The 16,133-nt window shown below is 44.6% G+C and overlaps 1 protein-coding gene across 5 annotated transcripts in view; it reads left to right on the top strand.

Moving 5' to 3' along the window:
* The window catches only part of LOC140735692 (calsenilin-like), a 173,037-nt gene that overhangs the window by 129,853 nt on the left and 27,051 nt on the right, over nucleotides 1–16,133 (top strand). For 3 of the 5 annotated variants that reach the window (XM_073061066.1, XM_073061076.1, XM_073061086.1), the window contains one exon: nucleotides 3,804–3,928. In XM_073061066.1, the coding sequence (XP_072917167.1) occupies nucleotides 3,804–3,928 (125 nt within the window). Of the gene's footprint in view, nucleotides 1–3,803; nucleotides 3,933–16,133 lie in introns of all 5 variants that reach the window. The other 2 variants (XM_073061097.1, XM_073061088.1) reach the window with 1 other exon arrangement.

The following is a 16,133-nucleotide window of genomic DNA, read 5'->3' as shown; positions in this document are numbered from 1 at the left end:
TTCATACATACACAGACATCTCAGGTCAATGGGGTGTTTATTGCATTCATGCATATGCAGACATCTCAGGTCAATGGGGTGTTTATTGCATTCATGCATACGCAGACATCTCAGGTCAATGGGTGTTTATTGCATTCATACATACGCAGACGTCTCAGGTCAATGGGGTGTTTATTGCATTCATACATACACAAACATCTCAGGTCAATGGGTGTTTATTGCATTCATGCATACGCAGACATCTCAGGTCAATGGGGTGTTTATTGCATTCATGCATATGCAGACATCTCAGGTCAATGGGGTGTTTATTGCATTCATGCATACGCAGACATCTCAGGTCAATGGGTGTTTATTGCATTCATACATACGCAGACGTCTCAGGTCAATGGGGTGTTTATTGCATTCATACATACACAAACATCTCAGGTCAATGGGTGTTTATTGCATTCATGCATACGCAGACATCTCAGGTCAATGGGTGTTTATTGCATTCATACAGACGCAGACATCTCAGGTCAATGGGTGTTTATTGCATTCATACATACACAAACATCTCAGGTCAATGGGGTGTTTATTGCATTCATGCATACGCAGACATCTCAGGTCAATGGGTGTTTATTGCATTCATACAGACGCAGACATCTCAGGTCAATGGGTGTTTATTGCATTCATGCATACGCAGACATCTCAGGTCAATGGGGTGTTTATTGCATTCATGCATACGCAGACGTCTCAGGTCAATGGGGTCTTTATTGCATTCATACATACACAGACATCTCAGGTCAATGGGGTGTTTATTGCATTCATACATACGCAGACATCTCAGGTCAATGGGTGTTTATTGCATTCATGCATACGCAGACATCTCAGGTCAATGGGGTGTTTATTGCATTCATGCATACGCAGACATCTCAGGTCAATGGGTGTTTATTGCATTCATGCATACACAGACATCTCAGGTCAATAGGTGTTTATTGCATTCATACATACGCAGACGTCTCAGGTCAATGGGGTCTTTATTGCATTCATACATACACAGACATCTCAGGTCAATGGGGTGTTTATTGCATTCATACATACGCAGACATCTCAGGTCAATGGGTGTTTATTGCATTCATGCATATGCAGACATCTCAGGTCAATGGGTGTTTATTGCATTCATGCATACGCAGACATCTCAGGTCAATGGGTGTTTATTGCATTCATGCATACGCAGACATCTCAGGTCAATGGGTGTTTATTGCATTCATACATACGCAGACGTCTCAGGTCAATGGGGTCTTTATTGCATTCATACATACACAGACATCTCAGGTCAATGGGGTGTTTATTGCATTCATGCATATGCAGACATCTCAGGTCAATGGGGTGTTTATTGCATTCATGCATACGCAGACATCTCAGGTCAATGGGTGTTTATTGCATTCATACATACGCAGACGTCTCAGGTCAATGGGGTCTTTATTGCATTCATACATACGCAGACATCTCAGGTCAATGGGGTGTTTATTGCATTCATGCATACGCAGACATCTCAGGTCAATGGGTGTTTATTGCATTCATACATACACAGACATCTCAGGTCAATGGGTGTTTATTGCATTCATACATATGCAGACATCTCAGGTCAATGGGTGTTTATTGCATTCATACATACACAGACATCTCAGGTCAATGGGTGTTTATTGCATTCATGCATACGCAGACATCTCAGGTCAATAGGTGTTTATTGCATTCATGCATATGCAGACATCTCAGGTCAATGGGTGTTTATTGCATTCATACATACGCAGACATCTCAGGTCAATGGGTGTTTATTGCATTCATACATACGCAGACATCTCAGGTCAATGGGTGTTTATTGCATTCATACATACGCAGACATCTCAGGTCAATGGGGTGTTTATTGCATTCATGCATATGCAGACATCTCAGGTCAATGGGGTGTTTATTGATTTGCAATCGATCCTGGCCTGCAGCGCCAGGAAGACCATTGTTCTGAGCTGCATTTTAAATTCAATCTACAATACACATTCAGATCAGAAGTCTGGTTGCTGTTGAAATTAATATTTGTTATATACTATAACTCCAGAGTATGCCCTGACAAACCAATTACTCTGGGAACTTCACACGAGCATGGAATTTTGTTGCACCTTGGTGTATACATGACAATAAATTAATCTGTTTCTGAATCTAAATATGTAACTAAATGATACTCAGTGATTCAGGAACAGCCTCTTTCCTTCTACCGTCAGATTCCTGAACGATCTGCGAACCTGTGAATGCCACCTCATTGTTTCCTTTATTTATCTTGTAGTTTATAATAATTTTATGTCTTTGCTGTCAAGCAACAGATTTCACATCGGGGTAATAATAAGCCGGGTCCCGATTGTGCAGGTGATCTGATAGCTTATGAGATAGATTGAAAAGGCAAGGTGTCAGGACCGGAGGCAAGATTTCCGCTCACTGATCTGCAACATTTACTCTGCTCTGCATCTACGGCTGTGTCCTGCTCCATCTGCTCCGGGGACTCACTTTCATTCCAAACGCAGATCGCTTACTTTTATTGTTTGCACGATTTGGTTTCTGTTTTTCTCTCCCTCTGCACATTGGATGATCGATGGGCCTTCTTTTTTTAATGGGTTCTATTTGGTCTCTTTGTTCTGTGGCTGCCGGACAAAGGAGGTGAATCTCAAGGTTGCGTATATTATACACACTTTGATAATTGAATTGAATTGACTTTATTTCTTACATCCTTCACATACATGAGGAGTAAAAATCTTTACGTTGTGTCTCCATCTAAATGTGCAATCATAGTAATTTATAATAAATAGAACAGACAATGTAACACTCAAATCAGATAATAAATGAACTTTGAATTTCAATTAGACTATTCAATAGTCCGCTACTACAATAAGATAGACCTCACATTTTACCTCACTATGGCCTTGCACTTCATTGCCTACCTGCAGTCACCTTGTCTGTAACTGTAACCCTACATTCTGTATTCTGTTACTGTTTACCTCTGTACAACCTCAGTGTACAGATGCAGTGAAGTGATTTCTGTGGATGGCATGCAAAACCATTGTATCTCGGTGCCTGTGACAACAATCTGGGCAGCAGTGCGGTGTAGTGGTTAGTGTAACACTTGCCAGCTCCAGCAATCAGAGTTCGCCCTGTCGGCTGGCTGCTCCGCGAGGTTTGCCCGTACCTCCGCTGTGGCCTGCGGCCTAACAGCAGGATCGGCTGCGGTGAAGGCTTGGCTTCTGAATGTTATTTGCTTACTTTTAATGGTTACACAGTTTGTTTTATTGTCTGTACGTTAGGTGTTTGACGGTCTTTTTTTAAAAAATGGGCTCTATTGGGTTTCTGCTGGCAAGGAGACAAATTTCAAGGTGGTAAATAGTATCTGAACTTTGATCATAAATGTACTTTGAACTTTGAACCCTGTGACTGGGTGGGTTTCCTCTGAGCGCTCCAGATTTGCAAGAGGAACAGGTAGTAAGATGTGAGTATGCAATGTTGGCATCAGAAGCATGGAGACCCTTGCAGCCCGCCCTTGGTTGGTCGTTAACGCAAACGACGCATGTCGCTGTACATTGCAACATACAGGTGACAAATAAAGCTTACCTTTCTTTAAAATAATCCGATTGACTGAACACTTGGCCTCTCTCTCCAATCAATTGACACCTTTTCAATGCTTACCGGAGCGGCTTCTCGGCAGAGAGGAGAGGGCTGCTATGTATGTGAGACTTGGAGCAGCCAGAGGGCACACCAGACTCAACTCTAGTCTTTCTTTGCAGACGACAGTGACATCGAGGATGAGCTGTCGACGGTGCGCCATCAGCCGGAGGGCCTTGAAGAACTGCAAGCACGAACCAAGTTCTCCAGGAAAGAACTCCAGTCTCTGTACAGGGGCTTCAAGAACGTGCGTAAGCTCTGTGTGAAGGATCTAACTGTGTTGCCCCTTTTTGAGAGATCTTCCTCTGTTCCAAATCAGTTTTGGACCGAGACCCTTCATCGGGGCTGGAAAGGAGGGGGGGGATGGAGCCAGAATAGGAAGGTGGGGAGAGAGGAGGAGTGAAAGCTGGCAGGTGAAAGGTAAGACCAGGTGAGGGGCAAGGTGAGGAGCGAAGGAGGGTGAAAGGTGACTTGTTAGAGGTGTGCAAGATGATGAGGCAGAGACAGAGTGGGCAGCCAGAGACTTACTCCCAGGGAAAAATGGCTACTATGAAAGGGAATTTAAGTATGGGGGAGGTGTTATCAGAGATAGGTTTATTTTACACAGAGAGTGGTGGGTACATAGAGCGTGCTGCTAGGGGTGGTGATAGAGGTGGATACATTAGGGACATTTAAGAGATTCCTACTGTCGATAGGCACCTGGGTGATAGAGAAATGGGGCTATGTGGGAGGGAAGAGTTAAATTGACCCTAGAGTATACTCAATGGGCACATCTTAGGCTGAAGGACTTGTACTGTGCTGCAGAATTTGATATTCAATGTGGCCAGCTTACGTTGAACATAATAAGATCTGTTTCCCTTTATTTTTGTCTGAAGCATCTGCCATCTCAATTCTTATTTGTTATTGTGTTTTATTCTTTTTCTGAATTTGCATAATTTGGCACCTTCTGCACATGGATTGTTTGTCTTTGCTCGCCTGCACTTCTTCATTTAATCTATCGTGTTTCTGGTCTTTACTGTCAATGCCCAAAAGAAAATGAATCTCAGGATAGCGTGGGGTGATATATGTGTACTCTGGCAACAGACTTACATTGAACTTTGAGTATTGTTCAGCACTGTACAGCTCCCACAACCTATGGACTCACTTTCAAGGACTCTTCATCTCAAGTTCTCGATATTTATTACTTTACATTTGTACTTGCACACTTAGTCACCCTTTGCAAATTGATCGTTTGTCGTTCTTATTGTGTATGAGTTTTCATTGATACTATTGTGTTTCTTTGTACTTGCTGTGAATTCCTGCAAGAAAATGAACCTCAGGGTAGTATATTGTAAAGTTTTGTGCAAAAATCTTAGACACATACTGTATACATGGCTAAGACTTTTGCACAGTACTGCAGTAATTTTATGTATTGCCCTGTACTGAAACAAATTTCATGAGTTATGTGAGAGATGATAAATCTGATTCTGATATGAGTCTCTATTGTGGACTGAGAGTGGGAAGGGGGCAGGGAGAGGGGAATCATGGTTGGGAAAGGGGAAGGGAGAGGGGAGGGAGCAGGAAGCACCAGAGACACATTCTGTAATGATCAATAAACCAGTTGTTTGGAATCAAATGACCCCACCCCACCCCAGCTCCTGGCATTCCTTCTCTGCCACCTGTCCCACACCCCTCTCGTAGTGCTCCATTCTTGCCATTCCCAACATCCTTTTCTCTCGCCAGATGTACAAACTCGCTCTCCGCTCCACGCTGACAAGTACAGCACTGTGCAAAACTCCAAGGCGTACGAGCTGTATTTATTTATTGAGACACAGCACGGTAAGGCCCTTCTGGCCCTTCGAGCTGTGCTGCCCAGCAAACCCCAGTTTGAACCCAGCCTAATCACAGGACAATTTACAATGACCAATTAACCTACCAACTGGTAGGTCCTGGGACTGCGGGAGGAAACCCACGTGGTCACGGGGAGATCGAACAAATTTCTTACAGGCAGTGGCTAGTATTGAACCAGGGTTACTGGGTAAAGGGTTGCGCTAACCACTACACTACATGCTGCCCCATAGGTCCCTAAGACTTTTGCACATTATTCTGATAATAAATTGACTTGGAGCATTGTTTCCTGTAAGATCTCTAGTCTACTGTTCACTTACAGAACCTGCCAGGTTTGTTAACATGCCAAGTATCTGTTGTGCTTCAGTGCACTGCGTTGTCCCATTGTATTTAAGACTGTCTCTGCTGTTAGCAAATTATTTTCCAGTTTTCGCTCTCTTCCCCTCAATCGGCAGCTTGTCAGAGGGAATTCCCAAAGTCAGCCACCATGGTTGGATTAGACCCTCCCATGGCAACACGGCTACAGTAACACACCAGTCGGAGTTTATAATTACAGTGTGGCTCACACACAGGCAGTTTCCATTACATATACAGATGGAGGAAGCTAAAATGGAAATATTAAAGTGCCAGAATCAATCAATTTAAAAGGGAATAGTGAGCAATTGTGTAGGTTTGTTTCAGTCAGGTTCTATTAACTAATCCACTTCCACTGAAGATTTTACTTAGTCTTGTTTGAGGAGCTTATCTCGATCTCTTTTCACCCTCTTCCCCCTTCGAGCCTGAGATTCACTCTCCTGCGGGCATCCGCAGTAGAACAGAGAAATCCAATGGAATCAATGAAAAACTTCACACGACAAGACTGACAAGCAACCAATCTGCAAAACAAAGACAAACTGTGCAAATGCAAAAAATAACAGATAAATAATACTGAGAACATAAGTGGTAGAGTCCTTAACAGTGAGCCTGCAGGTAGTGGAATCAGTTCAATGTTGACGTGAGTGAAGTTATCCACGCCGGTTCAGGAGCCTGATGGTTGAGGGGTAATAACTGTTCCTGAACCTGGTGGTGTGGGACCTGATGGTTGAGGGGTAATAACTGTTCCTGAACCTGATGTGTGGGACCTGATGGTTGAGGGGTAATAACTGTTCCTGAACCTGGTGGTGTGGGACCTGATGGTTGAGGGGTAATAACTGTTCCTGAACCTGATGTGTGGGACCTGATGGTTGAGGGGTAATAACTGTTCCTGAACCTGGTGGTGTGGGACCTGATGGTTGAGGGGTAATAACTGTTCCTGAACCTGGTGGTGTGGGACCTGATGGTTGAGGGGTAATAACTGTTCCTGAACCTGATGTGTGGGACCTGATGGTTGAGGGGTAATAACTGTTCCTGAACCTGGTGGTGTGGGACCTGATGGTTGAGGGGTAATAACTGTTCCTGAACCTGATGTGTGGGACCTGATGGTTGAGGGGTAATAACTGTTCCTGAACCTGGTGGTGTGCCACCTGATGGTTGAGGGGTAATAACTGTTCCTGAACCTGGTGGTGTGGGACCTGATGGTTGAGGGGTAATAACTGTTCCTGAACCTGATGTGTGGGACCTGATGGTTGAGGGGTAATAACTGTTCCTGAACCTGGTGGTGTGGGACCTGATGGTTGAGGGGTAATAACTGTTCCTGAACCTGGTGTGTGGGACCTAAGGCTCCTGTATTTTTTACCTGATGGCAGCAGTTGGAAGAAAGCATGAGTAGGATGGTGGGGTCCTTGATGATGGACGCTGCTTTCTTGCTCCTTGTCGATGTGCTCAGTGTGGGGAGGGCTTTTCCTGTGATGGACAGGACCATATCCATCCCTTTCTGTACAAGGGCTTGGTGTTTCTACACTAGCTGTGATGGTACCACACAACTACACTGACAGTACATACAGACACACACATTTACACACACACTCTCTCTCTACACATACGCATCTACACACACACACACACACACACACACACACACACACACACACTCACACACACACACACACACACACACACACACACACACACACACACACACACGCACACACACACACACTCACACACACACACACACACACACACACACACACAGACACACACACACACACACACACACACACACACACACACACACACACACAGTAGATAAAAATACTCATACACACACTATATGTAAATCGACAGAAGCAATGTTTGAATATAATAAGATGGTCTGAAATGCCTGCTGCAACATGATCGCAGCATTTTAAATCTGAGTTGTGTGACTGAAGGTGACTGGTATATTGAGTAAATTTCCTGACCTTGCTGTCTGGGGAGGTTGGGAGAATTCCTGTGGTGCATAATTGTTCCCAGCCCATTGAATCTGTGCCAGTTTCAACAACCTTATTCTCTCTTCCTGTAACTCTGCACATTATTCCCTCTCAAACACTTTTCCTGGTTCCTTTAGACAGTCCTGATTAATTCTGGCCCCAAACTTCTCTCTACAGGCATGGTAGCACAGTGTATTACGCTACCAGTGACCTGGGTTCAATTCCCACACTGTATGTTCTCCCTATGAATGTGTGGATTTGTTCCTGGTGTTCTAGTTTCCTCCCACAGTCCAAAGACGTACCAGTTGGAAGGCTAATTTGTCATTGTAAATTATCCTGTGATTAGGCTAGGGCTAAATTGGGGGTCAGACGGGCCTATTCCACCCTGTATCTCAATAAAAATAAGCTTTTCCAGAACAACACAGAATATGCTGGAGGAACTCAGCAAGTCAGGCAGCGTCTAAGTCAAAGTCAAAGTAAATTTATTATCAAAATAGTTAAGAAATACAATAGAATTTATAAAAAACTATATATAACAAGGACTGACAAACTATGGAGAGGAGTAAATAATTCTATGGAGGAGAATAAACAGTCAGTGTTTCAGGACTCCCCCATCTTTTAATTCAGTCCTATTGAAATATAACTCTTCACACCTTGTCACTCGCAAAAAATCCCTTTCCCCCACAGTCCACTCTGCTCTCCTAACAGATTCCGCCTCCTTCAACTCTTTACTTTTTCTCTCCCTCTCTCTCTCCCCCCCCCCCCCCTCCTTTTTTTTATCACTGCTTTGGGTGATTTCAGACTCTGAGATGAACTGAATATGCCTGGACACATTCGATTTTTGTGTTTAATATTCTGTGTTTTTCACTCATTTTTTGTTGCTATTTGCACAATTTGTTTTTTTCCTCACGCTTGAGGGGTAGGCGTTTGTGTTTTTCTTTGAACATGGTCTAAACGCGGTTTTCTTTTCGTTGTTTTGCGGTTGTCGGTGGGGAAGACGAATCTCAGGTTGGATACTACAAACGTACTTTGATAGTAAATGTACCTTGAATCTCTGAGTCTGGGGGTCCTGGTATGGACATGGCACGGCCTCTTCCCTAATGGGAGTGGGCCAAATCGTCCAGGAGCAGGATGAGTGGTATCCTTCAAGATATTGCTACATTTCTACACAGAAGATGATCCGTGCCTGTTGCAAAAGGGGTTAAGCTATGTCGTGGTCACCGATAATCGTTTTCAGTGAGCCTCAACTCCGTGCCTTCAGTTCTTCCCCACCCCTCATCCTGGGGAAATATCTGATGAATTGTGGTCAGATTATTTGTTAGGTCACTGCATGTTTTGAGGTGAATTTGAAATATCAAACTCGGTAAATCAAGAATTATGTTCCAGTGGACCCCCCCCCCCCCCCCATCTCAGTGAGCTCCCAAAGCCAATGAAGAGTGTTTGAAGGCAGGCCGCCAATCTGTACACAGCAAGATCCCACAAACAGCGATGTAGTAATGGAGGGGCACACAGAAAGTGCTGGAGGAACTCAGCAGGTCAGGGAATGAGTGAAATAAACAGTCGATGTTTCAGACTGAGAACCTTTCACCAGGACTTGGAGAGGAAGGGGGAAGAAGCCAGAATAAGAAGGTGGAGAGGAGGGTGGGGGGGGGGGGGGGAAGGAAAGAGTACAAGATGGCAGGTTTATTCCTCTCCATAGACGCTGCCTGACCTGCTGAGTTCCTCCAGCGTTTTGTGTGTGTTGCTCTGGATTCCCAGTATTTGCAGAATCTGTTCTGTTTAAGAAGTTTCTCCTGTTTGTTTTTTGCCACAACTTTGCCTCTGTGGACCTTGAGCTATAAGCTAGGGGATTCTGGCTTCAGGACAGGAAAGGAAGAGGGCAGATGCCAGAATGAGAAGGGGAAGAAGTATAAGGTGGCAGGTGATAGGTGAGACCAGTAGAGGAGAAAGGTGGATGAAAGAGAAGCTGGGAGGTGATTGGTGGAAGAGGTAAAGGGCTGAAGAAGAAGGAATCTGATAGGAGAGGAGAGTGGACCATGGGAGAAAGGGAAGGAGGAGAGGACCCAGGGGGAGGTGAGGAAGAAAAGGGTTGAGAGGGAAATGGAACAAGGGAGAAGGAGGAGGGGGGTAGAAATTATTGGAAGTTCGAGAAATTGATGTTCATGCCATCAGGTTGGAGGCTCCCCAGGCAGAATATGGGGTGTTGATAATGATCAGCTTATCGGTCTTTGTGAGGCTGGGGTGATTACTCTGTTGCTTTATGGAATGGCACACTTGGGATCTTGTGGGTTCAGGTCCAGCTCCTGAGCACAGAAGTCCAGAGGGACACTCTGCAGCTAACTCATTTGTAGTGCTGTTTCTTTGGACTAGGTGGCTGCCCTCTCTGTTGCAAGTTAAACACACCAGGGCTGCACATGAGCTGCAGGAAGCTGTCCCAGCAGAGACAGCATCTGGGTGTTAATGTCTGGGATGTCCTGGGGCCAGCACATTCATGAGGGCATGCCAGCATCTTTACTTTCTTAGAAGCATAAAGGAGATTTGGCAGGTCACCAAACTTCAACAGTTGAAACTACCCTGACTGGTTGTACTGTGGCCTAGTAATTCTAACAGCAAACACAAGGAACACAAGAAGCTGTGAAGAGCGGTGGACATTACCGGGTCCATCGGGGGCATAGACCTCCAGCTACTGACTGTCTACAGGAGGCAAGGCCTTGAGAAGGCAGATAATTAAAGTTTTTTGCAATGAGGAGGAACAGTGGGATCTTGGGATCCACATCCAGAGATCCCTCAAAGTTCCCTTAAGTTCGTAGGTTTGTTAAGAAATGATATACAGGTGACCCCCCCTCCCCCACTTTACAAAGGTAGAGCATTCCTATGAAATCTTTCTTAAGCCGAAATGGCGTAAAGCAAAGAACCATTAATTTATATGAGAAAAATTTTCATAGAAGTGAAAAACCTCTCTAATGCAAAAACAGGTTACTAATGCAGGTCTTTTGTAAAAGCGAAGTGGCGTAAAGCGGGGGGCACCTGTAGTGTGCTGTGGGGTGGTGGGGTGCCCCTTCCCTCCGCTAGGTCACCCTTGGGCAAGGTGTAGCACCTGCTAATTCCCACCCCCCCACCCCTTGATCAGGGTCACGTGAAGCCATGGGAGCGGCTGGTGGATGGTCGTATGAGCAGCCGGTGCAGATCACAAGTCCTGGTTATGTGACCACCGCCAGGCAGACAATCGGAAGAGTATTGATAATGGCTGGGGTCACCCACCTTGTAAAAGCACTGCCCAGAAGTCAACGGCAAACCACTTCTGTAGAAAAAAAATGCCAAGGATAATCGTGGTCATAGAAAGAGAAAAGAATAGGAACAACAGTGTGAAAGGGGTCTTCCCCACATGCAATAAAAACAGATGGAAGACCATGTCACCCATGTCATATGACACAGCAAATAATGATGATAATGGGGTTGTGTTGGCTTTCTTTGGTCATAAGATTAAGTTCAAAAGCCAGGAGGTAATGTTGCAGCTCTATAGAACTGTGTTTAGACCACATTTCATCGGGGTCTCTCTTCCCGCCATTACAGACATTTACACCACACGCTGCACCCGCAAAGATAACAGTATTGTGAAGGACCCCACGAACCCCTCACACAAACTCTTCTCCCTCCTGCCATCTGGCAAAAAGTACGAAGCATTCGGGCTCTCACAACCAGACTGTGCAACAGTTTCTTCCCCCAAGCCATCAGACTCCTCAATACCCAGAGTCTAGACTGACATCTACATCATTTATTATTATATTGAAATTTGTCCTCTACTGTGCCTATTGTCTTGTTTATTAATTATTGTACAGTCCTGCACTGTTTTGTGCACTTTATGTAGTCCTGTGCAGGTCTGTAGTCTGGTGCAGTTTTTATGTTGTTTTATGTAGTCTAGTGTAGCCTCGTGCTGTCTCACATAGTCTAGTGTAGTTTTGTGTTGTTTCATGTAGCACCAGGGTCCTGGAGGAACGTTGTTTTGTTTTTACTGAGTACTGTACCAGCGGTTTATGGTCAAAATGACAATAAACTTGACTTGACATTTGGAATATTCTGTTCAGTTCTGGTCGCCTCATTATAGGAAGGATGTGTAAATTTTAGAGAGGGTGCAGAGGAGATTTACCAGAACCCTGCATGGATTAGAGAGCATGGTTTATGAGATTAGGTTGAGTGAGCTCTGGCTTCGTTCTGAGGAGTGACGGAGGATGAGAGGTGGCTTGACAGGGGTGTACGAGATGAAAAGAAGCATAGATCAAGTGGACAACCAGAGACCTTCCTGGGACAGAAATGTCAAATGCTAGGGGGACGTAATTTTAAGGTGATTGGGGGGATGTCATTTGGGAGGCATGTCAGAGATAGGTTTTTTACACAGAGTGGGGCGTGTACGCAGAACGTGCTGCCAGGGGTTGCGGTAGTGGCAGATGCATTAGGAACATTTAAGAATCTCTCAGATAGACCCCTCAGCTGATAGAAAAATGAAAGGCTATGTGGAAGGGAAGACTTAGATTGATCTTAGAGTAGGTCAAAAGGTTGGCACATCATCGTGGGCTAAAGGGTCTGTACTATTCTGTAATGTTCTATGTTCAAAGGTCTTGTTTCACACTTTTATCATTTTTTAAAAATTATTTAAGTATAATTTATACTCTGTTCCTCCATACTTTTCTATTTCTTGCCTGTTATATTGCGTGTTATCTGTATCTAGCTACCTGCGATTCTTCTCCAAGCAAGTTCATCATTGTACATGTATCTCACCGGAACATGTACACCAAATATTTAACCTAGAAGGGCTATTGCTACATCCCAAACACCACTACTTTATCATTTCCTGTCAGTCACCTCATGTACAAACACTCCTGTGCATCACGCCATTTTATGGTCGTGGAATCAGTCTACAATATGTGTATACACTATGGGGTGGCAGAGTGGAGATGTGTCTCTACCAAAGGAGGTATAAGGTGCTCCTTCCCTCCGCTAGCCTGCAGGTCACCCTCGGGCAAGGTGTAGCACCTGCTTAGCCCCCGATCGGGGTCATGTGAAGCCATGGGAGCAGGTGGTGGATGGTCGTATGAGCAGCTGGTGCAGATCACAAGTCCTGGTTATGTGACCACTGACACCAGGCAGTCAATCTCTGAAGAGTATTGATAATGACTGGGGTCACCCGTCTTGTAAAGACACAGCCCGGAAGAAGGCAATGGCAAACCAGTTCTGTAGAAAAATTTGCCAAGAACAATCATGGTCAGAAGACCATATGATCACCTATGCCATACAACACAGTACGTAATGATGAAGATATAAACTACTTTAAGTATTTATATTTATTGTGTTTTTTATTGCTGTTTTCTTTATTTTATTGTGGTTTTTATTGTAGTGCATCAGATCCTTAATAACAATTATTTTGTCCTCCTTTACTGGAAATAACATTAAACATTCTTGAATCTTAAAACTTAAATAGAGCTGTGCCAGATGCATTTCTCAAAACACATGAGTGTAGGATAATAAATAGTACACTTGGGCCCTCAAGACGGCACCACCATTTGATAAGTTCATAGCTGAACTGCCCCTGGTTTCTGCTCCTCCTCTGTGTCTGTTCCTCATTGTATTCAGTTCCCTGAATTTCTATGTTTAAAAAAATTGCCAGGAAAAGGTCACGATTAGGATATGTTAAAACCCTTCTCCATTTCCCCCAATTCTGGCTGTAAATAGCTGCTGCCAAGAAGTGAGAGTTGGAGGGATCTGCTGTGAATACGGCACACTGCACAAGCATTCAGTCTGTGTTCCTTACCCAGCTCGTTACTTTAACATTTCCAGAATCAGAGTCTGAGTTAGGTTTATTATCACCGAACATGCCGTCACCTCTGACATCCTTACCCGCAACCTCTACTTTAAATATACTCAATGACTTGGCCTCAACAGCCACCTATGGCAACGAATTCCACAAATTTGTCACCATCTAGGTAAAGGAATACCCCCTCCCCCCCCCCCCCGTTTTAAATGGACGTCTGACGCTGTGCACATCTACAAGAAACGCTGTTGTGGGAAAGCAACGTCCATCATCAGGGACCTCCCCCACCCAGGCCACGCTCTCTTCCCACTGCTGCCATCAGGTAGAAGGTACAAGAGCCTCAGGACTCACACCACCAGGTACAGGAACGGTTGCTACCCCTTAAGCATCAGGCTCCTGAACCAAAAGGGTAACCACTCAACTTCACACGCACCATCATTGAAGTGTTCCCATTACCCAAGGACTCTTCAGCATATGTCCTTGATATTTATTTATTTATTATTATTATTATTATTTCCTTTTTGTATTTGCAGAATTTATTCTTGAACGCCCAAGTCGGGCGATCTTTCGTTGATTCTGTTATGGTTACTACTCTATAGATTTATTGAGCATGCCCACAGGAAGATGAATCTCAGGGTAGTGTATACGGTGACATATATGTACTTTAATAATAAATTTACTTTGAACTTTTGAACTTTGGTCCTAGACACTCCCCTATGGGAAACATCCTCCACATCCACCCTATTTAGACCTTTCAATATTTGATAGGTTTCAATGAGGTCACCCCCCCCCCACCTCATCCTTCTAAACTTGAGTACAGTCCCAGAGCCATCAAACACTCTTCATACATTAACCCTTTCATTCCTGAGTTCATTCTCATGAACCTCCTCTGGACCCTCTCCAATGCCAACACATTCTTTCTGAAATTTGGGACCCTAATCTGCCCACAGTGCTCCAAGTGTGGTCTGACCAATGCGTTATATATCCTTGCTTTTATATTCTAGTCCTAGCAAAATGAATGCTAACATTGCATTTGCCTTTCTTACCACTGACTCAACCTGCAGGTTAATCTTCAAGGAATCTTCAAGTGGGGTCAAGGGATATGGGGAGAGGGCAGGAACGGGGTACTGATTGCGTATGATCAGCCATGATCACAGTGAATGGCGGTGCTGGCTAGAAGGGCCAAATGGCCTACTCCTGCACCTACTGTCTATTGTCTATTGTCTATCGAATCCTGCGTGAGGACTCCCAAGCCCCTTTGCATCTCCTATTTCTGAATTCACACCCCCCCCCCCATTTAGAAAATAGTCTGTCTTTATCTACCACATTTGTGCTGTCAGGTTCACCCAGTTAGCCTCAAAGTGAACGGTCTCCATCTGGAATCTGGAGTTACAGAAGGTGGTAACTTCAGTAGGTACACCTGTATACCTGCTTATCAATGCAAATACCTAATCAGTCAATCATTTGACAGCAACTGGATGCATAAAAGCATGCAGACATGGTCAAGAGGTTCAGTTGTTCAGACCAAGCATCAGAAAGGGGAAGGAATGTGTTCTAAGTGACATTGACTGTAGAACGATTGTTGGTGCCAGATGGGGTGGTTTGAGTAACTCAGAAACTGCTGATCTCCTGGGATTTTCATGCACAACAGTGTCTACACTTTACAGAGAATGCTGCGAAAAACAGAAAAAATATCCAGTGAGCAGCAGTTCTGTGGGTGAAAATGACTTGTTAATGAGAGAGGTCGGAGGAGAGTGGCCAGAACAGTTCAAGTTGACAGAAGGGTGACAGTAACTCAAAGACTCATCATCATCATTATCTGCCGTGTCGTACGACGCAGGCGATCCTGGTCTCATAACTATAATTGCTCTTGGCAAATTTTTCTATGATCTGCCATTGCCTTCTTCTGGGCAGTGTCTTTACCAGACGGGTGACCCTCAGCCATTATCAATACACTTCAGAGATTGTCTGCCTGGTGTCAGTGATCACATAACCAGGACTTGTGATCTGCACCAGCTGCTCATACGACCATCCACCACCTGCTCCCATGGCTTCATGTGACCCTGATCGGGGGCTAAGCAGGTGCTACACCTTGCCCAAGGGTGACCTGCAGGCTAGTGGAGGGAAGGAGCACCTTACACCTTTGGTAGAGATGCATCACCACCCTGCCACCCTAGTAACTCAAATAACCATACATTACAACAGTGGTGTGCAGAAGAGCATCTCTGAATGCACAACACGTTGAGCCTTGAAGTGGATGGGCTACAGCAGCAGAAGACAGAAATATACACTTAGTGTCTACTTTATTAGGTACAGGAGTCAGCTGACAGAGTGGCCTCTGAGTGTATAAAAGGGGGGAAAGTGAGGGATCAGATTGGACTTGAATTATGAGGAACTATTCACCTCCTCCATTCCCCAAGTCTGCATTGCCAAGCAAGGCAGCATTAAAAGAAGAATTCGGCTCTTAAAACCACTCTAAAATTCTCCTG

This window comes from Hemitrygon akajei, chromosome 1 (assembly GCF_048418815.1).
Source record: "Hemitrygon akajei chromosome 1, sHemAka1.3, whole genome shotgun sequence".
NCBI lineage: Eukaryota > Metazoa > Chordata > Chondrichthyes > Myliobatiformes > Dasyatidae > Hemitrygon > Hemitrygon akajei.
Note: the sequence above shows the minus strand (reverse complement) of the source record. Positions and strands in the feature narration are given on the sequence as shown.